The following is a 27,111-nucleotide window of genomic DNA, read 5'->3' as shown; positions in this document are numbered from 1 at the left end:
AAAATCCACCTCTTCTATATCCCCACTTACACTCCCACCCAGACCTCCTGCCTTCCAACCACCTAACAAATCCGTTCTCAACCCTTCTCCTGCTGGAAAGCTTCCCGATTCGCCTGAAAGCAAGCCCTTCCCAGCACCGGCAAGGCACTGCCCACACCGCCACCTCTCCTTCCCTGACTCCACTTACCCGAGTCACATACTAGGTGTGAAGGCCCTGCGCTGTCTCCCTGGCCGTTCCCTGCACCTAGTATGCAAGCAAAGTCTTTACTGCTGGCGCCCCAGTGCCTTGGGAGATCTACCCTGCTCACTCTGAGCTAAAGGCCTTGGACCCTAACTTTTGCCTGTTTTCCTCCCAAATACTTTCTGCCCCAACCCCAAGTCCTGCTCCTGAGGGCCTGGCCTCTCTAGAGTCAAAACGATTACTTTGGAGGTGATCACGACTTATCTGAGTCAATCAGAGCTGGCCTTGGCACTTGGGCTGGATGTTGATTGGCTGTGAGGTGATCACATGACACACCTGAGCCAATCAGAGCTGGCCTTGGAACTTTTGCGGGCCATTGGCCTTGAGGATCTGCTGGGCCATTTTATTTTTGGGAGGTAGGGTGTGTGTGTGTGTGTGTGTGTGTGTGTGTGTGTGTGTGTGTGTGTGTGTGTGTGTGTGTGTGTGTGTGTGTGTGTGTGTGTGTGTGTGTGTGTGTGTGTGTGTGTGTGTGTGTGTGTGTGTGTGTGTGTGTGTGTGTGTGTGTGTGTGTGTGTGTGTGTGTGTGTGTGTGTGTGTGTGTGTGTGTGTGTGTGTGTGTGTGTGTGTGTGTGTGTGTGTGTGTCAGCCATGCACACTGCCCCTCAGCTCTTCAGCTCAAGGCCAGCGCTCTACCACTTGAGCCACAGCACCACTTCCAGCTTTTTCTGCTTATGTGGTGCTGGGGAATGGAACCCAGGGCCTCATGCATGCAAGGCAAGCACTCTACCACTGAGCCATCTTCCCAGCCCCTGCTGAGCCATTTTAAGTAGCAAGATTTAAACCTAAGGCCTCAGGGCTTGCTGGGCAGGTGCCTTACCACCTGGGTTGGACCTGTAGCCCAAATGGATTATCTGTTATTGGGAAAGGAGTGAGCCCAACACCTATTAAATCTATAGTGATGTAATGGTGATGAGATAATTGGGGGCCTGGCTCCAACCATGCCTGAAGCCTTAAGCAACATCAACCAATTAACACCTCTAGCAGTGTAGGTGGATTGCTAAGACTAAGGTATTTGTTGAGACAGAGTCTTGCCAAGTAGCCCAAGCTGGCCTTGAACTCCTAATCCTCCTGAGTCAGCCCCTTCAAGTGGTGGGATTACAGGCGTGTACTACCACACCCAGCTTCTAACGTAGCATATTGCTTTGCTAGTTACACACACACACACACACACACACACACACACACACACACACACACACACACACACACACACACACACACACACACAGCCATGCTGAAACCATCTCTCTGAAGTTATGCCATGTCCTTCTGGTCTATTGATACCCAGGGCCTGGACACTGGAATTTCTTTCCCAACCCTCTTGATATTGTGATGTTGGGGTTTTTTTTTGGGGGGGGGAGGCTCAGAACTCGCTGGCGTCTGACTCCCACAGACAAGGACTCCTGTGTCTCCCGGTCCCGCTCTGGGCCTGGCGTGGAGTCGGCACCAGTGAATGACTGTTTATTGAATACATAGAGAAGAGGCTTGGAGTCCAGTGTTGACGCGGAGGTGGACAGCGCGGGCACGAGTGGGTGGCCTCACAGATGAGGCCCAGCTCCGCCCCCCCACCCCCACCCCCACCGCAGGTGCAGACGGAGGCTCAGGGAGGACCAGACTCCTCAGCTTCCCGATGGGAGGAGGGCAGGGAAGGAAGCCCCCAGCGCCGTGGGGCGACTCTCCTACATTTATTGGGCAACAGGCTGCGGGTGAGGGGCTGACAGGAGTTAATAACTTAAAAACCGAGGTGACAGCGGCAGCTCCCCGAGACCTCTGCGGGGGGAGGGGGGTATTTACAGGGGTTTGTACAAAGTGCCCGCACCAGCCTGGGGCAGGAAGGGGGGTTCGAGCATGAGGGCCGGGGAGGGGAGGGAATCTGCCTCTGGGACCCCTGCTCCCAGCACCCCCCAAAATCCCCCAGTCCCTAAGTAGGTTCAGCAGCTTTCCCCGCCCTGCCCAAGGCCTCATTCTTCAGTTGTTCAGAACAATGAAGTTTCCTCAGTTTCCCTTCCTGCCCCACCTCCCCTCCCCCCCCAAAAGTCTCAGTGCCCCGTAGCCGGGCAGGGAGGGGCAGAACGGGCTGGAGGCTCCAGGAAGGGGGTGCCAGCTCCCCCACGAGCCCCCTCACCCTCATCTTTGTACCATGTGGCCGCCAGCCACACCTCCCCTCCCCCCACAGCCCCTTCCTCTCCTGGAGAAGGGAAGGGAGGGTGAGGGAGAGGCCGAGGAGGGGAGGCTCAGAGCTCGAGGTCGTTGGAGATGCGGGTGACGAGGGTGCGGAAGGCCAGGGCGGTGCCCGCCACCCGGCGGAAGAGAACGCCCCGCAGGCCCGGCCGGGGCAGCTGGCACACCTCCACTTCGAAGTGCGACAGGGGCTCGGGCCCGCCCGCTCCCCCGTGCAGGCAGGCCAGCAGGAAGGGCTGCGGCTGGCGGCAGCGACAGCGGGCGGCCGCCGTGGCCTGGCGCAGAGCTGCCATCAGGGCCTCGGGAGGGCGCGAGCTGGTCAGCTTTACACTCCAGGGGAATCGGAGCAGCCGGGGGGCGGCTTCCGCTTGATCCCAAGGTAGATGGCAACTGGGAAGGCGAGGGCAGAGGTCAGGGGACGGGAGAAGGGACTGAGGCCCGGTTTCCCAGCTTCCCCTGCAGCCAGGCCGGTAGGCCTTGAGCCTACATTCCCTTCCTCCTCCTCTACCTAGTCCTTGGGATTAAGAGATTGAAGCTACCATCTGGCACGCCACACCCAGAGCCCCTTCTGACTCGGTTTGCTGACAGGGTCTTGTGCTTTTGCCCTAGTCCATCTTGAATCTTTTGTTTTTTTGTCAGTCTTGGGGCCTGAACTCTGGGCCTGGGCGCTGCCCCTCAGCTCTTCAGCTCAAGGCGAGTGCTCTACCACTTGAGCCACAGCACCACTTCCAGTTTTCTGGTGGTTCATTGGAAATCAGAGTCTCATGGACTTTCCTGCCCGGGCTGACTTTGAACCGTGATCTTCAGATCTCAGCCTCCTGAGATCTGAGGCTAGGATGACAGGTGTGAGACACCAGCGCCCGGCTCCATCTTGAACGTTGACTTATCCGTCTCTACTTCCCTAGCAGCTGGGGTTACAGGCATGCACAGCCACGCCTGGCTCTTGTCTCTAGATTCTGGCATATGGGCCCAAGTGACGGGTACAACTTCTTTTTTTTTTTTTTTTGTCGGTCATGGGGCTTGAACTCTGGGCCTGGGCGCTGTCCCTCAGCTCTTCAGCTCAAGGCGAGCGCTCTACCACTTGAGCTACAGCGCCACTTCCGGTTTTCTGGTGGTTTATTGGAGATAGGAGTCTCACAGTCTTTCCTGCCCGGGCTGGCTTTGAACCTCGATCCTCAGATCTCAGCCTCCTGAGTAGCTAGGATTACAGGCGTGAGCCACCAGCGCCCGGCTGGGGTACAACTTCTATCAAGGAAGCTGTACCAGTTGTGCAGGGAAATGGCCGAGTGAGGGGTCCTGGGGCAGCTCAAGAAGTGATGCGATCTGGGCCCCTGCCTGTGGGTGTTAGGGGAGGGTCCCCACTCACCTTGTGACCTCAGGTCCCCCGATTCTCTCAGGTTCGTCTGCGACCCTAGGAAGTGACAGGATCGGTGAGAGTGTGAACCTGGACCCGGCCCCCCTCTGCCCCCACCCACAGCCAGCAGAAACTTCCGGCCGTCCCTGTCCCAGCTCAGTGGCTCCCGCTGGCTTTTAGCTGGGCTAGGGAGAACCGAGCCAGGATGGGGGTCCCCTCCGGGCCCAGAAGTGGGGGAGCTCCCTCTGAAGTGGTTAGTGCAGGTAGGAGGAGAGATACTGAAGATGAAAAGAGGAGGAGGGAGAGGGGGAGCATCTCCAGCTGGGTCCTCCCCGTCCCACCTGAGTCCGCTTGCCTTCGTTTATTTGTTTAGTTCTGAGAGTAGGACTTGAACTCGGTACCCGATGCTTTTGCCTCACTGGCTGGCGCTCTACCAACTGAGTCATGCCTCCAACCCCTCCGTGTGTTTCCTTAGTACTTGCCACTACCTGACAGTCAAGAGACCCTCCTTGCTGTGTGGGTGCTTTCTAGAAGCTGGGCTCTGGCAGGGCAGGAACTTCAGCACATTTGCTGCCAGGCACACAGTAGGTGCTCAATCATGAAGTAGCAAATCTGTGTCTATGTATGTGCACAAAGCACTCTCAGCCCTGTAGGTCACCTCATCAATCTCTGCAAGCACCCTGGGAGGAAGGAAAGCCAGGCTCAGAGAGGTTGAGTGACTTCCTTGAGGTCACTCAGCATAGCTAATAAGTGGGAGCCCCAAGAAAAGGGCTCCGGACAACAGACTTATGACCACTCTGTCTTTTTTTTTTTTTTTTTTTAATCAATCCTGGGGCTTGAACTCTGGGCCTGGGTGCTGTCCCTCAGCTCTTCAGCTCAAGGCGAGCTCTCTACTGCTTGAACCACAGCACCATTTCTGGTTTTCAGAGTGGTTTATTGGAGGTAAGAGTCTCACAGAGTTTCCTGCCTGGGCTGGCTTTGACCCATGATCCTCAGATCTCAGCCTCCTGAGTAGGTAGGATGACAGGCATGAGCTACCGCTGCACAGTTTTCCTTGTCTTCTTAAGTGGGCAATAAATACCAGACCCCATACAGACCCTGTACCCCAGTTCCCATCCCCAGGACCCCTCCGATGGCCGTGCTCACAGTCAGACAGACATGCAGACAGGGAAGGAGGGCCAGCAAGGAACTGGACTTACTGATCTTGGATCCCTGGGGCAGAGAGGCGCCCGAGACACAGCGGTTCGAGTTCTGACGTTTAGAGGGATCGAGTGTAACCCTGCAGTGTGAGGAGGGGGTGAGGGGTGACAGAGGGAGAGGAAGAGGAAGCAGAAGAGAAGTGGAGGAGGAGGAGGAGATGTGAGGGTACAGAGCAGAGTGGAGGACAGGTCAGGCCCCACCCCTCCGCACCCCTAGATTCCAGGCAGCTCACCTGCGGGTCAGTTTGGAGGTCAGCTTGGTAAAGAGGTTGGTGGTGGGGCGCGGTCGCCCGGAGGGCAGGGGTGAAGCCTCGTGGGCCAGCGTGGGGGAGGCAGGAGGACCGTTCTGCACACCCCCGCCACCCCCGCCCCCTGCCCGCCGGTCCCGGACCTGGCCACCGTGGAAGGTGCTGCGGATGGTGGAGCCCCGTGCCAGGCGGCTCCGTTCCCCAGATGGAGGGGCCAGGCTGTGGCTGGAGGGGGAGGCAGGGGGCACCCTGGGGGTGCCTGAGCTGTAGGCAGAGAGAGACAAGTTGGGGGGGGGGGCCGAGGCAGGCCAGCGCCAAGTCCCACTGCTTCTTCATGGCCCTGTCCTGAGTCCTCAGCCCCCAGCCAGCTCGGAGCTCACGGCTGGACGAGGTGCCTTGTTCAGATGCCCAGGCCGTAGGCCATAGAACCCGCCATTACGTTATTGAGTCTGGCTTTCTCAGTTAATTCTTCGAACTCTAACACCTCCCTCTGTTCGAACCCTCCTCTTTCTAGATTTACATCACTTCCAGGAGACAGTTCCGATTCCCGCCTTCCCCCGACCCCTCAGCACCAGCCTGCACCTCCACAGAACCCCTCACTGTGGTAGCGGCTTCTGCCTCTCCCCCAGAGCCGGCCCTTCTGCTCTAGGGTGTAAACACCCTTAAGAAAAAGAGCCTGCGGGCTGGGAAGGTGGCTCAGTGGCAGAGCTCTTGCCTTGCATGCCTGAGGCCCTGGGTTCAATTCCTCAGCACCACATAAACAGAAAAAGCCGGAAGTGGCGCTGTGGCTCAAGTGGTAGAGCACTAGCCTTGAGCTGAAGAGCTGAGGGACAGCGCCCAGGCCCAGAATTCGGGCCCCACGACCGGACTCACCCCCCCCCCAAAAAAAAAAAAAAGAAAAAAGAAAAAAGAAAAAGAGCCTGCATATAGTCTCTGGCCCAGAGACTACATTTCCCAGCATTCACTGCAGCACATATTGGCCATGTGACCACCCGGGCCAATAGGATATAAGCAGCAGTCTGTTTTCCACTTCTGGAGCCATGCCTTTCAAGAATGCTGTTTAACCCTCTCTGCTCTGTTCCTACTTCTGCAAAGAAGTGTTGGGAGGCTGGCATCTGGCACGGCAGCCTGTGACCCAGAGCTGGAGCTGGCAGGATCCTAAGAAAGTCCTGAGCACTGTCTACCTTTTAATGGTTCTGTCCCAGAAGGTTAAATGTCCATCTTTTGTTTTTGTCAGTTGTAGGGCTTGAACTCTGGACCTGGGTTCTGTCCCTGCACCTCTTTGTGCTCAAGGCTAGTGTTCTACCACTTGAGCTACCCGCACTACTTCCAGATTTTGAGTGGTTCAACGGAGATAAAGAGTCTCACAGAAACTTTTCTGTCCAAGGTGGTTTTGAGCCGTGGTCCTCAGATCTCAGTAGGTAGGAATACAGGCGTGAACCACCAGCACCTGGCTCCATCTTTTTTTTTTAAAGCCACTGTTCCTACTTCATGACAATTCTGTTATAAGCTAACTGATCTACTGTCTTGTCCAGAATGGAAGGCCACATACTATGATGGCCACAAATACAGATTCTGGAATCAGTCTGGAATCTTGTGTTCCTCAAATTAGCTACCAGCTGTGTATCCTTGGATAAGTTACTTAGCCTTCCTGTGCCTCATTTTCTCAGCTGCAAAATGGAGACTGGAGGACCTACACAATGTGGTCAAAGCATTAGGTCAGCTACTGGACACAGCCTGGTGACACACGGCTGCTGCTTGGAGTGATCAGTTATTATTTGAATTTAATTAATTAATTAATTTGTTGGTTGTGGGGCCTGAACTCTGGGCCTGGGCGCTGTCCCTCAGCTCTTCAGCTCAAGGCTAGCATTCTACCGCTTGAGCCACAGCACCACTTCCGGCTTTTTCTGTAGTACTGAGGAATCGAACCAAGGGCCTCATGCATGCAAGGCAAGCACTGTACCACTGAGCCACCCTCCCAGCCCAGTTATTACTTTTATTTAGGTCACTAAATAAAAAATAAACTATGGACCAGATCCTGACCTCAATGGGGCCTGGAAGCAATCAGCATTTGGCAGAGGAGGAAGCAGGCTCAGAGATCTCTCCAAGTCACCTCACTAACAGTGCAGAGATAAGGCTCACAGAGTCCTATCTGTCACCCCCCCCATATCACCCCAACACCTGCAGTCATGCACCCCCAAGGACAGTTGCCAGCCTTGTCCCTGGGCGCCCTGGTGCTGGCTAACTGCACACCCTGCGTGGGCAGGAGTGTGGCTCTACTGGATGCCACCCCCTCCCGGGTGAAGCTGAGAGAGAGAGAAAGAGAGAGAGAGACAGAGAGAGAGACCACAGCAGGCCCAGGCCTCCAGCCAGCACCCAGCAGCCAGATGAGAGGCTCAGGAGCTGGAACAAATCTGGGCTCCTCTTGAGTTCTAAAAATGGATCATTCAAAAACTTGCCCGGGTTCCCAGGCTGGTGGGCGGACTACTTCCCTGGTTCATTGAGTCTGAGCATCTGGAGGGAGCGGGTGGAGGGGGGACCAGCTTACTGCCCCACCCCCTAGCCCCAGGATGCCCCCTCCCCCCAGCCATACCTGTTTTCTTTGCCATTTGGCAACAGGGATGGGCGCTCGGCCCCAGGGCGCTCAGTGCACACGTAGGTGTTCCTGCGGGTCATCATGCTGGGAGGAAGGTTGTTCTGTGGGAGACAGGCCAAGCAGGGGAAGGTAGGTGTGGGCTCTCTCCCAGAGCCCACCCTCCCCTTTTGCTTCTGGAATCCACACCCCTGAAAGTGACCTGCACACTGCCTCCCAGAACGACTACGTTTCCCAGCGTCCTTTGTAGCAAGGGCAGGTCACGTGACCAAACACTGGCCAATCAGAGCAGACATGGAGTCCAGAGCCACAGGACAGCTCCCTTGTTCAGGGCACCCCTCTGGCTTATGTCCCCACTTTTCTCCTGCAAAGCCTGAGGCAGGGGCTCCCTGGGCTCCCACAGAGATGTAAACATTTGAGTTCTCTCTGCTGGGGTGACAGGGCACATTCCTCATGCAGCAAGCTGGCACACTGGCAGACAGCACATGGTCAGGCAAACAGCAGGCACTCGATAGATGCACAAATGGCTATCACAGAGCCTGAGTGCTGCAGGGTCAGAGCAACCATGCTCACGGGCAGTGTGGATTGGCTGCCCCAACCACTCACAGGGGTGCTCGTGCTGTCCTTCCGCCGCTCGGGGATCTCCGCCTTGTTGGGGTTGTGGGCACTGCTGACCATGGGGCTGGAAGGGGGCAGCCCTCGGCTCCCGCTGCCCGCCGCGCTGCAGCTGGCCTTCCGGCCAGGCAGCCGCTCCTCCTTCAGCTCTGCCTCCCCTGTGCTGGTCGGGCTGCGTTTAGGGTGCAGGGGGGCGGGGGATGGGCCGCCTGGTAGGGAGAAGGAGCGTGGTTAGAGCTAGGGTCTCCTGGGAAGCCTCAGCACCCTTGTTGGCATAGAACCTCTGCACAGGGCCATTCTGAGGACATTTTACAAAGGCCACCAGCGCCTGCCCCTGGAAAAAATGGCTCAAGGAGACCCTAGCTACCATTTGGCCCAGACTGTAAATGTGAGGCCTGAGGAGTCTCAGTTGAGAGATCAAGAAGAGATCAGGAAGCTGGGTGTTAGTGGATCCTGCCTGTCATCCTAGCTACTAAGAAGGCTGAGATCTGAGGATCACAGTTCAAAGCCTGCCAGGCAGGAAAGTTCATGAGACTCTTATCTCCAGTAAACCACTCAGAAAACTGGAAGTGGCGCTGCGGATCAAGAGGTAGAATGCTAGCATTGAGCAAAAGACATCAGGGACAGCGCTCAGGCCTTAACTTCAAGTCCTACAACTGTCCAAAAATATAAAAAACAAAAAGGGGTCAGGAGAGAAATAAGACAAGGAAGGTGGGCACAGACAGTGTCTGATCTGGGCCTGGCAGTTTTTGCAGGCTTGTGCTCCTTTTTTTTTGTTGGTTGTGGGTCTTTTTTTTTTTTTTTTGTCGGTCGTGGGGCTTGAGCTCTGGGCCTGGGCGCTGTCCCTCAGCTCTTCAGCTCAAGGCGAGCGCTCTACCACTTGAGCTACAGCGCCACTTCCGGTTTTCTGGTGGTTTATTGGAGATAGGAGTCTCACAGTCTCTCCTGCCCGGGCTGGCTTTGAACCGTGATCCTCAGATCTCAGCCTCCTGAGTAGCTAGGATTACAGGCATGAGCCACCAGCGCCCAGCTTGTTGGTTGTGGGTCTTAAACTCTGGACCTGGGCGCTGTCCCTCAACTCTTCAGCTCAAGGTGAATGTTCTACCACTTGAGCCACAGCGCCACTTCCAGTTTTCTGGTGGTTCATCGGAGATCAGAGTCTCAGGGACTTTCCTGCCCGGGCTGGCTTTGAAACCTGATCCTCAGATCTCAGCCTCCAGAGTAGCTAGGATTACAGGCTTGAGCCACCGGCGCCCGGTAGGTTTATGCTCTGCCAGGACATGCTTTGGCACTGCAGGCAGTGTCCTGCCCACGGGGACCCCGCCCCCCTCCAGCACTGGTGGGCTCGGGCCGGGTGGACACTCACAAAAGTCGCTGTGCCTGCGCTGGCGGTGGTAGGTGGACGAGGAGCTCCGCTGCCCCTTGCTGTGGCTGCTGCTTTTGCTGGAGCTCGTGCCATTGGTGGTATCGCTGGGCGCCCGCACCCGTGCCAGGGCCAGCCCAGGGGCGCCCCGATCCCCACCTTCCTGTGAGAACATGACAGAGGAGGGGTCTCAGCCCGTCTCTGCTCCCCCCAGCGCCCCCCAGCCGCTCCCCCAGGCTCCGTGCCCTCTGACCTCAGTCTTCCTGCCCAGCAGGAGGTAGGTGGCGGTCACTTCATTGTACTTCTGGCTGGTCAAGGCCTCTTTGATTTCTTCCCGGGTGTAGCCCATGCCCACCATCACCTCTGGGGGAGGGCGGAGAAGGTCAGTCACCAGCCCTTCCCTCCGTAGTATGTGCTCTTTGTTCTGGTTAGTATTTATTCACTCTCTCCTCTGCCATCTGTACAGATCAGGACTCTGCCCACTGGGGCCGCCTAGCTCACCCCTGCCAAGCATCTACCTTAAGGGCAGGCAAATGAGGTGGGTCTGGCCAATCAGCATGCTTCATCCCCAAAGCCACACTGATTAGCTCAGAACAGACACACGGCCCCAGATTTGGCCAATCAGAGTGCTTGACCCTCCCCCGCCTCCGTCACACTAATACTGATGTTGGCAAGATTTGACTTATACAATGCTGATCTCATGGGATTCAGCCTATTATTATTGTTGTTGTTGTTGTTTTGTTATTTTGGATTTTCTGTTACTTGCAACCACAGAAGTCCTGACCAATGTGGTCAGGAGCCTATGAAAGCCTCAGTTTCCACCACTGTACAATGGAGGATTTGGGGTGGTTTCTCAGGGGTTCCTTCTAAGCTAACCCTTTGGGGTTCACAAATGTTTAGGATTCCAGGGGGGGGAAGGATCAAGTCCAAAGAACAAAAGATATGCCAGACCCCGGTGGTTCACACCTGTAATCCCAACTACTCAGGAGGCTGAGATCTGAGGATTGTGGTTCGAAGCCAGCCCAGGCAGGAAAGTCTGTGAGACCCTTTTCTCCAATAAACTACTCAGAAGAAGCTGGAAGTGTGGTGCTGTGGCTCCAATAGTAGAGTGCTAGCCTTCAGTACAGGGAGGCTCAGGGCCAGCACCCAGGCCCTGAGTTCAAGCCCCAGGACCAGCCCCCCCCCCCCAAAAAAAAAAAAGAAAGAAAAAGGTATGTATGAAGGAGGGGAAAGGCAGGTATCTGATGATCTGTGTTCAAATTCTCCTCAAATGGATCTGCAATTTTTCCTTCTTTTATTAAAAAAATTAATTATCGCTTTTGGCAACAAGGTCTTGCTACGAAATCGAGGCTGGCCTCAAGTTCAAGATCCTCATCCTTCAGACTCCCTCGGATGGGAATAACGGGTTTGCGCCACCATACCTATCCCTTCCTAACCTGATGCTCAGAGCAGGTGCTGGCTCATCCGTGCTTACGTAGATCAACTCACTTACTATGTACCAGGCCCTATGGGCAGGTTTTGCCATGACGACCTTGGAGCCCAGAGAGGGAAAATCACTGGCCCAGGGTGTCACAGCTCAACAGAGCAGCCTCGGCATAGGAACCCGGAGTGGACTCCTAGCTGCCCAGTACCCGACCGAAGGGACCACAGCCTGGTGGCTCCCGTCCTGCCCGAGTCTCACCGATCCGTTTGGTGTCCCCAAAGTCTTCCTCGGGCTCCGTGTATGGCTTCAACTCCTCGCCCTCGTAGCCGATGTTCATCCATTTGTCTTTCATGATTTGCTGTGTAGAGTGGGGGACAGGCGGCGTCAGAGGCAATCAGACACAGCACAGCCCCCCCCACTTCCAAGGCCTCAGTTACACCCCCCCCCAAATCGAATGGAGCTTTGCCTGCCATGCCCACCCCCTGCGGGAGCTTCTAGTTACCACCCTCTTCCTCCCATGCTGCATGGGGGGCCCTTGGCACCCTGTAATAAGTCTAGGCGCTTATTAGCTAATTACTTAGCATGGCGGGGAGTGGGTGAGTTGGCCTGGGAGCAGCTTCCCGGGGCTGCCCATCTACTCCCACGGCCCTCAGGCGGGTGGTGGCTGTGTGGGGAGGGAGCCCAGAGTCTGGGGGGAGCTGGGCGACGGGAGGGGTGGGCGAGGGGCTGGGGTTCACCTCAAGGGTACAGCGTTTAGCGGGGTTCAGCACCAAGAATCTCCGCAGGATGCTCTCACAGTCTGTGGACATGTAGAAGGGGACGCGGTACTTGCCTCTGAGCACGCGCTCCCGCAGCTCCTGCGGGGGGGTGACAAGGACAGGACCACCCCACCCCGTGAGGTCGGGGCCTGCCCTCCCTCCTCCCCTCAGCCGCTCACATCCAAAGCGGGGCACACTACAGAGCTTCTCGTGGCTTTTGGAGACAGGTCTCCTTTACGGAGCTGGCTTCCAACTCTTTTTTTGTTGTTGTTGGTCGTGGGGCCTGAACTCTGGGCCTGGGCGCTGTCCCTCAGCTCTTCACCTCAAGGCTAGCGCTCTACCACTTGAGCCACAGCACCACTTCTGATTTTCTGAGTGTTTTATTGGAGAGCAGAATCTCACGGACTTTCCTGCCCAGGCTGGCTTTGAACCTCAGATCTCAGCCTCCTGAGTAGCAAGGATTACAGGCATGAGCCACCAGCACCCAGCGGGCCTTGAACTCTCAAACTTCCTGCTTCCACCTCCCATGAACCTGGGATTGCTCTGAGCATCCCGATCTTATCTTACAGGTAGGGGGACCCGGGTTCAGAAAGGGACTTGTCCAAGGTCATCTGGAGATGACAGAGCTGGAGGCTTGATGGAAACCAGGGTGGCGGGAGATGAAAAGGGCCTGGGGCAGGCGCAGTGCTATCCTGGCCCTTTGAAAAGATCTCTTAGTGTCACACCTGGTCCATGACGGGTTTCCTCCCCAGGCTCCAGGTGTTCAGGGAACACCTTGAATTGTAGCCACAAGATGTGTGTGTGTGTGTGTGTGTGTGTGTGTGTGTGTGTGTGTGTGTGTGTGTGCACGTGCACATGTGTGCACGCGCACCAGTCATGGGGCTTGAACTCAATCAAGGCCTACGTGCAGTCCTTGATCCACAGCTCCAGCTTTTTGGTGGTTCGTGGAAGTCTCCCAGCCTTTCCTGCCAGGACTGGCTGCAAACTGTGATTCTCGGCTCTCAGCCTCGTGCATGGCTAAGATGATGGGCGTGAGGCACTAGCTCTCAGCAAGACGGGTATCTTCATGACCAGGGAGCTCAGAGGGCTCAGCTGCCTGGCCCAGGCCTTGTGAAGACGGGGTCCCTGCCCCTCTCTCTCAGATCTCAGGCCACTCCTTCTGATTTCAAAATTCCTGGATACACTGAGCAGAATGGAGCTCTGTACTTCAGAAGTCCCTCAAAAGGCCCCCGGAATGTGTCCTAGAAGTCCCACCAGGTCACCGGACAAAAGGACACTCCCCCCTGCACAAGAAGCAGGCCCATGATGCTTGTGCTAGGAGCCATTCTGGCATGGAAAAACCAAGCGATCGCCGACTGGGAAAGAAAAAAAAAAAAAAAACAGTGGCCAAGCATATTTCTAAGGTAGCTGACGACATCGGTGGTAAGGTCAGCAGGGCGGCAGCCAGGCCAGGAACAGCCTCCCACTTCCTGTGTGTGACTACCCCAGGAAGACGTCCCTGCTCTCAAGAGGTGACTTGAGAAAACCTTTAGGGACAAAGGGTCACCGTCTCTAGTGTCTATCAATAACAATGACGAGGGCTGGGCATGGTGGCTCATGCCTGGGATTCCAGCTACTCAGGAGATGACTGGGATGATGGAAGTTTGAGGCCAGCCAGGGCAAAATGTTAGCAAGACCTCCATTTTAACCAGTAAGCTGGGCAACGTGTCTCACCCCTGGGATCCCAGCTACTGAGAGGCATTAAATAGGAGAATTTCGGTTTAAAGGCAGCCCGGGAAACAATGTGAGATCCTGCCTGAGAAATAAGCAAAAAACAAAAAGAAAACCCAAACCCCTGGAGATAGGGCTCAAGTGTTGTGTCAGGCTGGGCCTTGGTGGCTCACGCTTGTAATCCTAGCTACTCTGGAGACTGAGATTTGAGGATCGTGGTTTGAAGCTGGATGGGGGGAGGGCCTTAGGAAAATCCATGAGACTCTTATCTCCAGCTAACTACCACAAAAACCAGAAGTAGCCAGACGCCAGTGGCTCATGCCAGTCATCTTAGCTACTCAGGAGGCTGACAACTGAGGATCGAGGTTCAAAGCCAGCCCAGGCAGGAAAGTCCGTGAGACTCTGATCTCCAATCAACCACCAGAAAACCAGAAGTGGTGCTGTGGCTCGAGTGGTAGAGCACTTGCCTTGAGTGAGGGACAGTGCCCAGGCCCAGAGTTCAAGTCCCATGACCACCACCACCATCACCACCACCACCAACAACAAAGCCAAAAGTGGAGGTGCGGCTCAAGTGGTAGAGCACCAGCTTTGAGCACAAAAGCTCAAGGACAGCGCCCAGGCCCTGAGTTCAAGCCCCAGTAACTGGCAAAAAAAAGTGCTTCCCTACCAAGTGCAAGGCCCTGAATTTATACCCCAATATCACCCCCTCAATACCCCCAAAAAAGGGAAAAGATAAAATAACAGTGGTGAGGACTAGCACAGCCACATGCACACAGTGACGAATCTAGCCGTGTGGCTGAGCGCCAGCCAACATGAATTTCCTGAACGGTACCAGTGTTCTTGCTGTGTTCTCGCAAGTTCTCCATAGGTTGGCAATGATTCAAAGGAAAAACACAAAAGCAAGCCAAGCAGATGACCCTGACCCCCACCCATCCCACCCTTCCAGTGTCTCTTCCTTCCCCAGCCTCTCACTTCGCCCTCTCTCGTTTCTGTTGTTTTCTGTCTGGCCTGCTCTGCAGTGTCCCTGTGGCAGGATGGAAAGTTTTCTGCCCTAAGTGAGCAATTCCTGGGGTTTTTGGTGGACCTCCCCGGGCTGCAGGTCACCGCCGCGATCAACTTGAGTACACTGTTCATCAAGCCAGAAGCAGCTATCACCCCAGCTCCCCCGCCCCCCACCCCGCCTCAGACCGTCAGTAATCTGCTTTCCTCTTCCGTGGATTTGCCGATTCTGGACATTTCACAGAAATGAAATCACTCTGTCCTTCTGTCACTGGGCACAGCTCTCATCAGCCTGGGCAGTTCTGTACCCCCACCCTTCTTTTGGTGATTAGTGATCAAGCCCAGGGCCTTACACAAGGTAGGCAGGAGCTCTACCACTTAAGCCACATCCCCAGCCCCTGTGTTGCTTTTGAGACGGGATCTTGCTCACTTTGCCTGGGCTGACCTTGAGCATTCCATCCTCATGCCTCCCCCTAGAGAACAGCTGGGACTACAGGTGTCAGTCACCCTGCTCTGCTCTCTCCTCATTCACTCATGCTGTACTTGCAGTGCCTCTCACAGAGATGCCATTACACAGTGCCATCGCCCAGAGATGCCACCACACAGTGCCATCGCCCAGAGATGGGCGATGATTATTTCTTAAATGGGACCCCATGCCTGTGGGCAGCCACGCCCATACGGGGGTCTAACCACGCCCACATAAGCCAGCACCGTTGTAGCCACGCCCACGCAGAGAGCAAACCTCTTTGTGGCCACGCCCACAGCAAACCAACCAGTAGAGACCACATCCACACAAACCATTGGTTGGGCCACCCTAGCCACGCCCACCAATCACACAAACCCCACCCACACAAGCCCACTGTTGTAGCCAACGCCTCTAGCCCCGCCCCACAGCCAAACACTGCCCTGGCCACGCCCATACCTCCGCCACGCTGCCCCGCCCCTCACCTTGAGGTTGTGCCCGTCAAAGGGCAGGGAGCCGCTGACCAGGGTGTACAGGATGACGCCGAGGCTCCAGATGTCCACCTCGGGCCCATCGTACTTCTTGCCCTGGAACAGCTCAGGGGCGGCATACGGGGGGCTCCCGCAGAAGGTGTCCAGCTTCGAGCCCAGCGTGAACTCGTTGCTGAAGCCGAAGTCCGCGATCTTGATGTTGGCCTCGGCATCCAGCAAGAGGTTCTCAGCCTGGGGGAGTGGAGGTGTGGGGGAGGAATTGGGGGGTCTCTGTGGACAAGGCTGGGCCAGGCCTCTCCCACCCCGGGCAATGGCGGCGTGCCCTTGGGCACGGCCCTCACCTCCGGCCACTGGGTGGGCATAGTGGGAGACAGAATTAAGTAAAGGATTTTGTGCTATGATCACGTGCAGACTACGGAGCCAAGCTCTTTAGGCACATTTTTGCCTTGCCCTGAGCCTCAGTTTACCCAGTAGAAAATAAAAATAAGAGCTGGGGACATGACTGGGTAGTAGAGCAATTGCCTAACGCATTGGGAAGCCCTGGGCCTCATCCCCAGCACCGCAAATTACAAAAGCAAAAGAAAGAAAATGGCAGGTTCCTTAAGAAGGTAATAAGGAAAATAAAAACTTTATTTGCTGCCCATCTACTATGTGCTGGGCACTGTGCATTACAGTAAGAGAACCGCTGTGTTACAATGAGGTTTGCATTTTTAAACCTTTTTTCATTGTTATTTCCTATAATTTTTTTTTGTTTTAAATGGTTGGTCATGGGGCTTGAACTCAGGACTGCGCACTGTGCCTCAGATCTTTTGCTCAAGGATAGCCCTCTACCACATTGAGCCACAGCGCCACTTCTGGTTTTCTGGTGGTTTATTGGAGAGAAGAGTCTCACAGACTTTTTCGCCGCGCTGGCTTCCAACTGTGATCCTCAGATCTCAGCCTCCTGAGTAGCTAGGATTACAGGCGTGAGCCACTGGCAGCTGGCTTTGATTTTATTTTACAAAAGTATCTGTCCATATGGGAATTTTTTTTTTTTTTTTTTTTTTTTTTTTGTCGGTCGTGGGGATTGAACTCTGGGCCTGGGCGCTGTCCCTCAGCTCTTCAGCTCAAGGCAAGCGCTCTACCACTTGAGCTACAGCGCCACTTCCGGTTTTCTTTCTGGTGGTTTATTGGAGATAGGAGTCTCACAGTCTTTCCTGCCCGGGCTGGCTTTGAACCGTGATCCTCAGATCTCAGCCTCCTGAGTAGCTAGGATTACAGGCGTGAGCCACCAGCGCCCGGCCATATGGGAAATTTTTAAAATTTATTTTTCCAGTACCAGGGCTTGAAATTCAGGCCTTCTGCTTATTTGTGTGCTCAGCAGGTATGCTTCTACAAAAGCCCTTTGTTTTTGCTGGTTGTGGGGCCTGAACTCAGAGCCTGGGTGCTGTCTCTAAGCTCTTCAGCTAAAGGCTAGCGCTCTACCACTTGAACCACAGAGCCACTTTTCTGCTTATGTGGTGCTGAGGAATTGAACCCAGGGCCTCATTCATGTGAGGCTTACTCTACCACTCAGCCTTTTCCCAGTCCTGGTTTGTTTAGTTTTTTTTTTTGTTTTTTTTGGTCGGTCGTGATATTTGAACTCAGGGCCTGGGCGCTGTCCCTCAGCTCTTCAGCTCAAGGCTAGCACTCTACCACTTGAGCCACAGCGCCACTTCTAGCTTTTTTCTTTTTGCTTATGTGGTGCTGAGGAATCGAACCCAGGGCCTCAGGCATGCAAGGCAAGCGCTCTACCGCTGAGCCACCTTCCCAGCCCCAACCTTAAACTCTTAAGTGATCCTCTGGCCTGTGTTTAGAAATAGCCCAGATGACCTTGAACTCATGACCTTCCTGCCTCAGCCTCTCTTGTACTGGAATTACAGGCATGTTCCACCATGCCCGGTCTTTCCAGAGGTTCTCTGAAAAGCCCAGATCCTGCTGTGACACCTGCACCCTACCCAAGTGTCCCTGTCCAGCTCACGTAGCCACCAGGGCTGTGCCAGAACCTGTCCTGCCGCTCTGCCTGCAACCCCATCCAAGGCTGCATTCTGGGACAAATCGCTGGCAAGAGCTCAGAGATCTGGGGTCCTGGGAGAAGCCCAGTCAGTGCAGGAGGGGTGGGGGTTGAGGGGTGAGGGGAAGGGTCCCCAAGGTCACAGGGGGCCTTACCTTCAGGTCCCTGTGGACAATGTTTTTCTGGTGACAGTAGTGCACAGCCGATACAATCTGCAGAAGAAGGTGAATTATTTGTGGACGCCATGCCTTGGTCCCCAGTGGTCTGTGAAGGTCATCCACAGCCCCGTCCCCAACTTGGCCCAGGCCTCTGACCTGTCGGAATTTAGCTCGCGCTTCCTTCTCCTTCATGCGGCCATGGGACACGAGGTAGTCAAACACTTCTCCTGGGGGCAGAGGCCAAGCGGGGTCAGGCAGGGCATGGGGATGCAGGGGTGAGGTGTGAAGAGGGGTGGGGCATGGGGGTGCAGGGATAGGGCATGCAGAGGGCCGTAGGGGAGAGAGGTAAGGCCTGGGGGTGCAGGAAAGGGGGACTGTGCAGAGGGCGTGGCCTGAGGAATGAGGGGCGGAATATGAGGTTGTGAGGGGCGGGGCCTGGCTAGAGGTACCAGGTATAAGGGATAGAGGGTGGGGCATGGAGATGGGCGGGGTGTGAGGCATGTGGGCGGGGCATGGGGAAGGGGCGGGGTGTGGAGAGGGGGCGTGGCCAGCGCCTCACCGGCACTTGCATATTCCATCACTAGGTAGAGTGTCTTCTCTGTCTCGATTACTTCGAAGAGCTTCACTGTAGGACCGGAGGGGAGGACGTGGGGTCAGGTGGGCAAACCGCTCTCTCCCCCCTTCCCCCCCCCGCACCTCCAGGCTCCCCCCACGCTTTGGATCCATCAGGTCCCCCACTAATGGTATCCTCAACTGGGCAGCAACCATCCACCAGGAGACAGGACCGGGGGAAGGGAGCTGCCTCCACCATCCAGGCCTTGGTCAGGAGAGACCCCGAGCGAGCGCCCCACCCCCCTCTGCCTGACAATGACATCCATGCTCCCACACCGGCAGTCCGACCCAGACCCCGAAGTTTAGCCCTGAACCAAGTGCTCTTAGTTCAGAGCAGAAAGTAAGAGAACAGAGAGGTCATGTGGCTGCCTTCAAGCCACACAGTAGTAGAGATGTCAGCCTCCCTGTCCCCTGCCTCTGCCTTCCCAGGAGGCTGGGCTGGCGGCCTGTCCCGGAGCCTGCTCACTCCCTTGCTCACCGATGTTGGGATGGTTTAGGCCCTTCATGATTCGGACTTCTCGGAACAGCTAGGTGAGGCCAGAAAGAAAGAAAGACAAGAATGAGGGAGAAAACTAAATTTTCAAGCAGGGGTCAGGGCAGATTCTCGCATCTATTAATCCCAGGCATGTGGGAGGTCAAGATAGGGAGGATCATAGTTTGAGGCCAGCTCAGACAAACACATCAGGGAGACCCCATCTTAACCAATGAGCAAGGTATGGTGGCATGTATCTGCCATCCCAGCTAGGCAGGAAGAGTGAATAGGCGGATGGCGATCCGGCTGGACCCAGGCAATCCTTTGCAACCCCATTCAAAAAGCAGTTAAAGCAAAAAGAGGGGGCAGATGGGCCAGCTCAAGTGTCAGAATGTCTGCCTAGCAAGCACAAGGCCCGGAATTCAACCTCACAACCACCAAAGAAAAAAGGGAGGGATGATGAATGGTTTGGGGGGTCCCCTCCCCTAGCAGTGGCACCTTGCTCCCACTCTACTCCCCCTTCTTTAGGCCGCACCTTCTGCAGGCTGCTGGGGTTCAACTGGGTTTTATCAATGATCTTGATTGCGACCTAGAGGAGAGAAGGGGGAAAAAAAAGGTCAGGGTTCTCCCTGAACAGGGAGAGGTCCTCGACAGCGCAGATCACAGGGAACACCCTTGTTTGGTCCCCGTTCTCGGAAGAGCCTTCCCTCGGCACCATTGCCACGCATTGGCCTCAGGGCCTTTGTACATGACTCTCATCTCCAGGGCTGCCCTTCCTTCCACAGGGAAATGTCCTCTATTTTGAGGCAGGGCCTGCACAAAGCCGCTCCAGGGGCTGTGAGTAGTTGAGAGGCCCTGAGATCTTGAGGGGGTCCCTGCATGAGGGTAGTGCAGGGCAACTGTCTATCCGGCTTTCAACTCTTGATGTGTGAGGTAATGATGCCAGCTAACGCTCACCGCTCCCTGAATGCCAGCTACTGCTCTGAGCTTTGCAGTGGAGATAGCATGAGGGAGGGCACCCCCCCACACACACACCAAATTTACAAAAGAGGAAACGGGAGCCAGGCCCTGGTGGCTCACACCTGTCATCCTAGCTACTCCAGAGACTAAGATCTGAGGATCAGGGTTCAAAGCCAGCCTGAGGGCTGGGAAGGTGGCTCAGTGGCAGAGCGCTTGCCTTGCAAGCCTGAGGCCCTGGGTTCGATTCCTCAGCACCACATAAGCAAAAAGAAAAAAGCCGGAAGTGGTGCTGTGGCTCAAGTGGTAGAGCGCTAGCCTTGAGCTGAAGAGCTGAGGGACAGAGCCCAGGCCCAGAGTTCAGGCCCCACGACCGGACCCCCCCTCCAAAAAAAAAAAAAAAAAAAAAAAAAACCAAAGCCAGCCTGAGAAGGAAAGTCTATGAGACTCTTCTCTCCAACAAAGAAGCACTAGAAAACCGGAAGTGAAGCTGTGGCTCAAAGTGGTAGAATGCTCACCTTGAGCAAAAGATCTGAGGGACAGCACCCGGGCCCTGAGTTCAAGCCCCAGGATTGACAAAATAAACAAATAAAAATAAAAAAGAGGAACCAGAGGCATGACCCGGTTTTGTCACTCAGACAAGACGATGCAGGCTTGAACTCACGACCGCAAGCTCTCCCTTGGCTTTTTCACTCAAGGTTCACGCAAGCTACTCCTTGAGCCAGAGCTTTATTTCTGTGAGATAAAAGTCTCACAGACGTTCCTGCTGGCTCTGAACCGTTGATCCTCCAGATCTCAGCCTCCCTGAGTAGCTAGGATGACAGGTGTGAGTCTCCAGGCTCCCAGACCCCTCCCATGCACTGCATGAATCTTCCCCTGGGACGCCTGTTCCCTTCCGCTCTGGGCTCGTGGAAACCTCTGGAACTGGGTACAATTCACATATGGTGAGCCCCACGCTCGCTGTGTGGGGAAGGGCCCCTCGCTTCGCTCACATCTCACCCATAGATGGCTTCAACCTTGGCAAACGCTGCGCGTGGCAGCATTGAGGATCATATGGTTCCTCTCCCGGAATCTGTGAACGTGGTGCTGCGCGCGCGCGCGGGCACGGGTATAAATCAATCGGCAGAGGGAAGAAGGTGACGAGCCAGGCCTGGGAGAAGCCAGCTCTGTCGCCCGCGCCCCACGGAAACGTGACATTTGAATGTCCGGTGGAATCTACCCTGCTGAGAGGGTGGCCGGTGCCTCCGTGGGGGGATCCTGAAGCTATGGGGGTGCCGCCCACCCGTCTGTCCCCCGTCAGTGTGAATGAGAGGCCCTGCGCTGAGGTCCTGCCCTCCCCAAAGGATGCTGGGAGAGCGAGGCTGTGACACCTTGACCACCCCCCCCCAAAGCTGCTGTGTCCTCAGGTTTGGGGGGGAATCTGGAGCAACCAGGGTCCATCTTTAAGATGGGAGTGGGGGTGAGCGGGGCGCTGGTGGCTCTGTCATCCTAGCTACTCAGGAGGCTGAGATTTGAGGATAACGGTTTGAAGCCAGCCCGGGCAGGAAAGTCCATGAGACTCTTATTGCCAATGAACCACTTAAAAACCAGAAGTGGCGCTGTGGTTCAAGTGGTAGAGCGCCCGCCTTGAGCTGAAGAGCTGAGGGACAGCGCCCAGGCCCAGAGTTCAAGCCCCATGACTGACAAAAGAGAGAGAGAGAGAGAGAGAGAGAGAAAGATGGGGAGGGACTGGGAATGTGGCTTAGTGGTAGAGTGCTTGCCTAGCATGCATGAAGCCCTGGGTTCGATTCCTCAGCACCACATACACAGAAAAAGCCAAAGGTGGCGCTGTGGCTCAAAGTAGTAGAGAGCTAGCCTGAGCAAAAAGGAGCTCATGGACAGTGCCCAGGCCCTGAGTTCAAGTCCAGCACTGGCAAAAAAGATGGGAAGGGCTGGGGGCATGGCTCAGCAGTACAGCACCAGCCCAGCATGGACAAGACCCTGGATTCCACCTCCAGCACCAAAGAAAACAAGGAAGGGAGGTGGTGCCGGTTTAGGCAGGAAGATCCTGTGCCTACTGAGGCATACTACACTCCGCCAGCCGAGGCAGGCAGCGCATGCCTGCCATCTTGGCTCTCAGGAGGCAGAGGCAGGTGGATCACAAGTTCGAGGCCAGCCTGGGCTGCAGAGTCAGACCTTGCCTCAAAAAAATAAAACAAACAACATCAAAACTGGCCTGGTGGTCAGTTACTTGGAATGCCGGGGAGGAAGGATCTGGAAAATAACTAGAGGAAGGACAGGATGGGGGTGGGGGCGTGGCTCCAGTGGTAAAGCACCCATCCAGCCAGCATGAGACCCACATTCACACCCGTGGATGGAAGAAAGTGCCTGGAGCCCGCGCTCCAGCGTGGTCTCCAGGGAGGTTGGGGCGTGGTGGGGGACGCTGAGCGTAGCACGCAGTCCCAGCCCGCCCCAGCCCTGCTCACCTCAGCCCGCCCCAGCCCTGCTCACCTCAGCCCGCCCCAGCCCTGCTCACCTCAGCCCGCCCCAGCCCTGCTCACCTCAGCCCGCCCCAGCCCTGCTCACCTCTCGTCCCGTGAGGATGTGCCGAGCCAGCTTGACCTTGGCAAAGTTGCCTTTCCCGATGGTCCGCAGCAGGCGGTAGTTACCTACGTGGGGCTGCTCCTCGGGACAGGAGGCGATGGAGTTCCGGCAGCGGGCGCCCAGGGAACGGCTGGACCACGATGGCCCCTTGTCTGAAGACCGTCCGCTGCCCAAGGTGCCATGCTGGACAGGGGGGGAGACAATTGTAAACTGTTGTTCCTACTTCCTCCGCCGCCACCGCTGGCCCCGGGAGGGAAGAATGACCGTTGGATCTAACCCTAGCCACCCCAAGGTGGCCCTTTTTAAACTAGAAACCCAACACCACTTTCTGGTACCTATAATCCCAAGGTTCAAGGCCATGCTGGGCCAAAAAAAAAAAAAAATCAAGACCTCATCTCAACCAATAAGTCTGATGTGGCCGGACATGCCTGAGATCCCGGTTACTCAGGAGGTGGAAATAGGAGGATCGCAATTCAAGGTTGGTGCCATACAGAAAGATTAAAAAAAAAAAAGACTCAAGCAAACAAGGCTTGGGGGCGGGGCCTAAGTGGTAGAGCACCTGCTTAGTAAGAAGGACCTGGGTTCAAATCCCCAGAATCACTGCAAGAAAAGAGAGAGGGAGAGGGAATGGGAGAGGGAGAGGGAGAGGGAGGGAAATCTGGCCCCAATTCTACGCCAAGCCCTGACACCTAGTTGATCTCTCTCACATCTTCACCTCAACTACCGCTTCTGGGCTTTACCTGGTCTAGAGACAGAACCTGGAGCTGGGAAGCAGTGGCTCACGCCTGTCATCCTAGCTATCCAGGAGGCTGAGATCCGAGGATCAAGGTTTAAAGCCAGCCCCGGCAGGAAAGTCCATGAGACTCTTATCTCCAATGAACAACTAGAAAACTAGAAGTGGCGCTGTGGCTCAAGTGGTAGAGCGCTCGCCTTGAGCTGAGGAGCTGAGGGACAGCGCCCAGGCCCAGAGTTCAAGCCCCACCACCACCACCACCACAAACAACAAAAAAGACAGCACATGGAAACTTCCAGCTAGAACCTTGGTCATGGAAGTTTCCCCAGGTCCCCGGGACCACAGTATCTCACGGGGAGATTTCTGCTTTACAATGGTAGCCGACCTCTGGCGGCCCATTAAGCTTTATCACAAGCATACAAGCATAAAGAAAGAACACGCCAACTGTGGCGTGCACACGCTCCAGGTAGCAAGCATGTGGGGTGTGTATGTGTGGGGATTCTAGAACATTCCACTATGGGTGAGGGGGGGGGTGTCACTGTGACCCCCCTCAGATCTGCTACAAGGACTGGAACAAAGTCTTCCAGCCCTGGCTTGGGTAACAGTTGCCATCTTCCACAAGAAACATTGTCTCCCGCTTCCCCCCGCCCCCCCCCCCCCCCCGCCCTGCCCTGAGCCTCCCCGGGCGCTGCCCCAGTGCTCTGTCCTGTCCCGTCCCTCCGGGCCTCTCCCCCGCGGGTCACCGCCTGCTCCTGCTGCCCTGTCCTCATTGTGTGCCTGGCACACTGAGTGTCCCTTTCAAGGCTGGGCCCAGGGCACCAGGGCAGGGCCAAAGCGGCCACAGGGACAGAGGAGGACAAAGGAGCCAGGAGAGGTGGCCAGGTGGCCGGGGACCTGGGGTGGCCGCCTCAGGGTGGTGAGAACCAAGTTAGGGCGCATGCGCCCACCTCCCGCCCCTCCACGGCGCACAGGGCCGGCGCAACCCCACGGGCAGATGGGGAAACTGAGGCTCAGGGCTGGGGGAGGGGAACGGGGCCAGTTTAGCACGCTGACCTTCCCCACAGCCACCAGCCTAGACCTGGCTGCATGGGGGGGAGCACCTGTCCTGAACTCAGTTCCCACAGGACCCCATGAGGGAGGCACTTGTCCCTGCAGAGTGCGGAGGGGAAACTGAGGCTTGGAGGAGGCAGGGTGCCTGGCCAAGGTCACCTGGCTCACTCCCTAGAAGCAAGGCACAGGTCCGCCCCCCCTTCCCCCCCACTGGACCTCAATGGGGTGTCCTCACCACATTTGAGTCCAACTGTGGTGCACACGGAACCCAAAAAGTTCCCCCAGAGCTCGTCCAGGGACACAGGGCAAGATGAATGAGCACCGGGGACTCGAACCCAGCACCGGCTGTGGAGTGCAGGGCCTTTTCCAGGCCCCCCAGCTGCCTGCGGCCCAGCCCAGCCCCTACCCTGGGCCGTGGGGATGCTGCCATACCAGGCCCCACGAAGGGCTGGGGGGGGGACAAAGTCCCCAAGGGGCTGGGAATGGGAACTAAACATTCACTACACCAGCACTTGGCTTGGATCCTGCTGCCAGGCTGGCACCCCAGCCCCAGGCCCGTTGCTAGGGAACCTCATAGCCAGATCTTGGGGTGGGAGGGCGTAACCTTGCATGGCTGTCACCATGGTAACCAGGTAGCAGAGAAGGGGCTCCAGCATCAGATTCGGGGGGGGGGGGAGAGTCGAGCAGACCCTGCTGATGACCTCAGAGGGGAGGGCAGACTCCGCCATCGTCCTCCCCATTCAGGGAGTTCCAGGATCATCAGCCCCATTTCGCAGACCCACAGACATGGAAACTGGGGCTCAGAGAGGTGCATTCACTGGCCTGAGGTCACACAGCTCAGGAGGTGGACTAGAACTCAAGTATATCAAAGTAGTTTACAGTCATCAGAGGAAAGAACCTCCTGGAAAGGTCCTTGGCTGGGAGAGGCCGCTACAGGCTTATCTAGAGAAACTGAGGCCAGCTCCACCAAACTCCTGCCATAGTTATGACAACACTGGTTGGGCAGGCTCGGCCTTCTCAGTCCTCCCCACAGCTCCACCACCAGCCAGGTCCCAGGCTGCACCCACAGGGCCTTGGGTAATGCCCAGGAACCTGTCATCATCACCCCATTTTCTAGGGCAGGAAACTGAGGCACAGAGAGGGGAGAAGGAAGCTCACACAGGACAGGCCCTGGAGCCCAGGGCCTCAGGCCAGGCACCGCCCTGTCCAGACCAGGGAAGGGAGAAGGTGGGCCTTGAGGAAGGCCAGCAGCAGTAATGGGGGCTCTCTCTCTCTCTCTCTCTGCCAGAGAGGGTCCTGGAAGATGGGGCGGGGACTGGGCTGAAAGGGGGGGGGGTGAGGAAAAGAGGCAGCTGAAGAGCATTCTGGGACTTTGGGGGTATCAAAGTGACCAGACCCCCGGGGGATGGTGGAAGGGGTGGGTCTCTCTGGGCTGCCCTGTAAGAGTCTGGGGAGGGGGGTGTCTAGCTGAGTGAGCCCCCCTTCCCAGGGTTGGTCCAGGAGATTTCTGGAAGCCAGATCTGCAAGGAGTCCTTTGAAGGCCAGACCCGACCCCCCCCCTTCCCCAAGCAAGAGAAAAAGGAGGGGGGGAGCAGGAGGCATAGATGGGCCTGGAAATTGAGGGGCAGGGGCTTGAGGTCCAGGACAGACAGAACCCTAAGTTGGATCCAGGAAGGGTGGGGGGGGGTCAAAGGCTGGGGAGCTTGGGGAGGGGCCCGAGTAGCAGACACAGGGAGGCCCAGGCCTGGACTCACACTGGCTCAAGGGCCTAGATACCCCGGCCTGGATGGGGGTGGGGGGGTGGAGGGGGGCTGGAGTCGGAGGCCAAAGCTCCCTGCCAGAGGAAGGGCGGGCAGGAGGTCTGGGTGGCATCGGTGGGAGACAGGGGAGGGGGGGCCGAGGATCCAAGGACAGGACGGGGCTTGGCAGAGGACCAGGCCTGGGAGTGGAGAGAGACCTTGAAGCAGCCAGGCAGAGGGCCCAGGGCCCCGGGCAAGGTGCCCCCCCAGCCCAGCCCGCAGCTTCCCGGGGGCACCGGCTTCCCGTCGGGGTGGGGTGGGGGTGGGGGCTGCAGGGGCAGCCACATGCACCCCAGAGGTGGGGGGGGACCCCGGATCCAGAGGCCGGGCCGGGCCGGGGCCTGGCTGGGAGAGGCCCAGGGCTGCGCCTGGGCGGCGGGGGAGAGGCCGGGGGCCCCCCAGACCCGGCCGCGGGGCGCGTGGAGGCTGCGGGGCGGCCGGAGGGGCGGCAGCGGCGCTGCTGGCTCTAAGACCCGGGGAGGGAGGGAGGGGCCGCCGGGGCCGGGGCTTCCTGGAGGAAGAGACCCGGGGCGGAAGCGATGGACCGAGGCACGAGAGAGGGGTCCCGGGCGAGGGGCGCCCCCCGAGGTGTGGGGGGGTCGGGGTGGGCAGCGGGGGGCGGGCGGGGGGGCCGAGGCCTGGACACCCCGTGGGGGGGGCTCGGGGCTGAGGCGCGGGGCGGGGGGGGGCCCGCGGCGGGGGGCTCGGCGTGCGCCCCGCCAGGGCTCCCCGGGGAGTGGGGGGGCCCCCAACTCACCGCGTCCGAGTTGCGATCGTTGCCCGGGGCCAGCGCCGTCCGCGAAGACATCTTCTCCGGGTGTGCCGGGAGGGGGGGAGGTGTCGGGGGGAGGGCGGCCGGGTGGGGGGGGCGGGGGTCTCGGGGGGGGTCCCCGCTCGTCCCCTTCCCCCCCCCCGCCGGCCTGGGGGCGCGAGCTGGGCGGCCGGGGCGCCGCGGGGCTGCGGGGGGCCGGGCGGGGCCGGGCCGGGCTGCGGGGGGGCCCGGGGAGCAGGGGGGGGTCCTCAGTGACCCCGCACCCGGGCGCGCCGGGGGTCCATGGGCGTGCGTGCGGCCGCGCG

The 27,111-nt window shown here is 57.3% G+C and overlaps 1 protein-coding gene across 2 annotated transcripts; it reads right to left on the bottom strand.

The window, feature by feature from the left end:
- Positions 1-1,660: 1,660 nt before the first annotated feature.
- Positions 1,661-26,897, bottom strand: LOC138813954 (MAP/microtubule affinity-regulating kinase 4). 2 transcript variants are annotated; one of them, XM_070002586.1, is made up of 18 exons: positions 26,792-26,897; positions 22,435-22,635; positions 19,448-19,501; positions 18,919-18,967; positions 18,388-18,453; positions 17,985-18,055; positions 17,826-17,882; positions 15,633-15,869; positions 11,955-12,074; positions 11,476-11,575; positions 10,048-10,157; positions 9,798-9,957; positions 8,423-8,640; positions 7,817-7,920; positions 5,209-5,487; positions 4,976-5,055; positions 3,789-3,833; positions 2,658-2,812 (listed from the first exon to the last, which is right to left on the bottom strand). In XM_070002586.1, the coding sequence occupies exons 1-18, from the start codon at positions 26,840-26,842 to the stop codon at positions 2,748-2,750; spliced, it is 2,067 nt and encodes a 688-aa protein (XP_069858687.1). In that variant the 5' UTR covers positions 26,843-26,897; the 3' UTR covers positions 2,658-2,747. The 2 variants fall into 2 exon arrangements, with proteins under 2 accessions (XP_069858677.1, XP_069858687.1); XM_070002576.1 differs by lacking the exon at positions 4,976-5,055 and having other exon boundaries at positions 1,661-2,812.
- Between the last annotated feature and the right edge of the window lie 214 nt (positions 26,898-27,111).

The sequence above is a fragment of the Dipodomys merriami genome, unplaced genomic scaffold (assembly GCF_024711535.1).
Source record: "Dipodomys merriami isolate MVZ:Mamm:240054 unplaced genomic scaffold, mDipMer1.0.p SCAF_106, whole genome shotgun sequence".
Taxonomy (NCBI): domain Eukaryota; kingdom Metazoa; phylum Chordata; class Mammalia; order Rodentia; family Heteromyidae; genus Dipodomys; species Dipodomys merriami.
The sequence above is the reverse complement of the archived record's forward strand: the minus strand, read 5'-3'. Positions and strand labels throughout refer to the sequence as shown.

Excerpts from the sequence above, each read along its gene's own strand:
- LOC138813954 (XM_070002576.1), bottom strand. The coding sequence starts at position 26,842 with ATGTCTTCGCGGACGGCGCTGGCCCCGGGCAACGATCGCAACTCGGAC. Across the intron at positions 18,968-19,447 it reads ACCCCAGCAGCCTGCAGAAG|CTGTTCCGAGAAGTCCGAAT; the intron begins GTGCGGCCTAAA and ends GGCCTCACCTAG. Across the intron at positions 2,813-3,788 it reads GGGGGACCTGAGGTCACAAG|TTGCCATCTACCTTGGGATC; the intron begins GTGAGTGGGGAC and ends TCGCCTTCCCAG.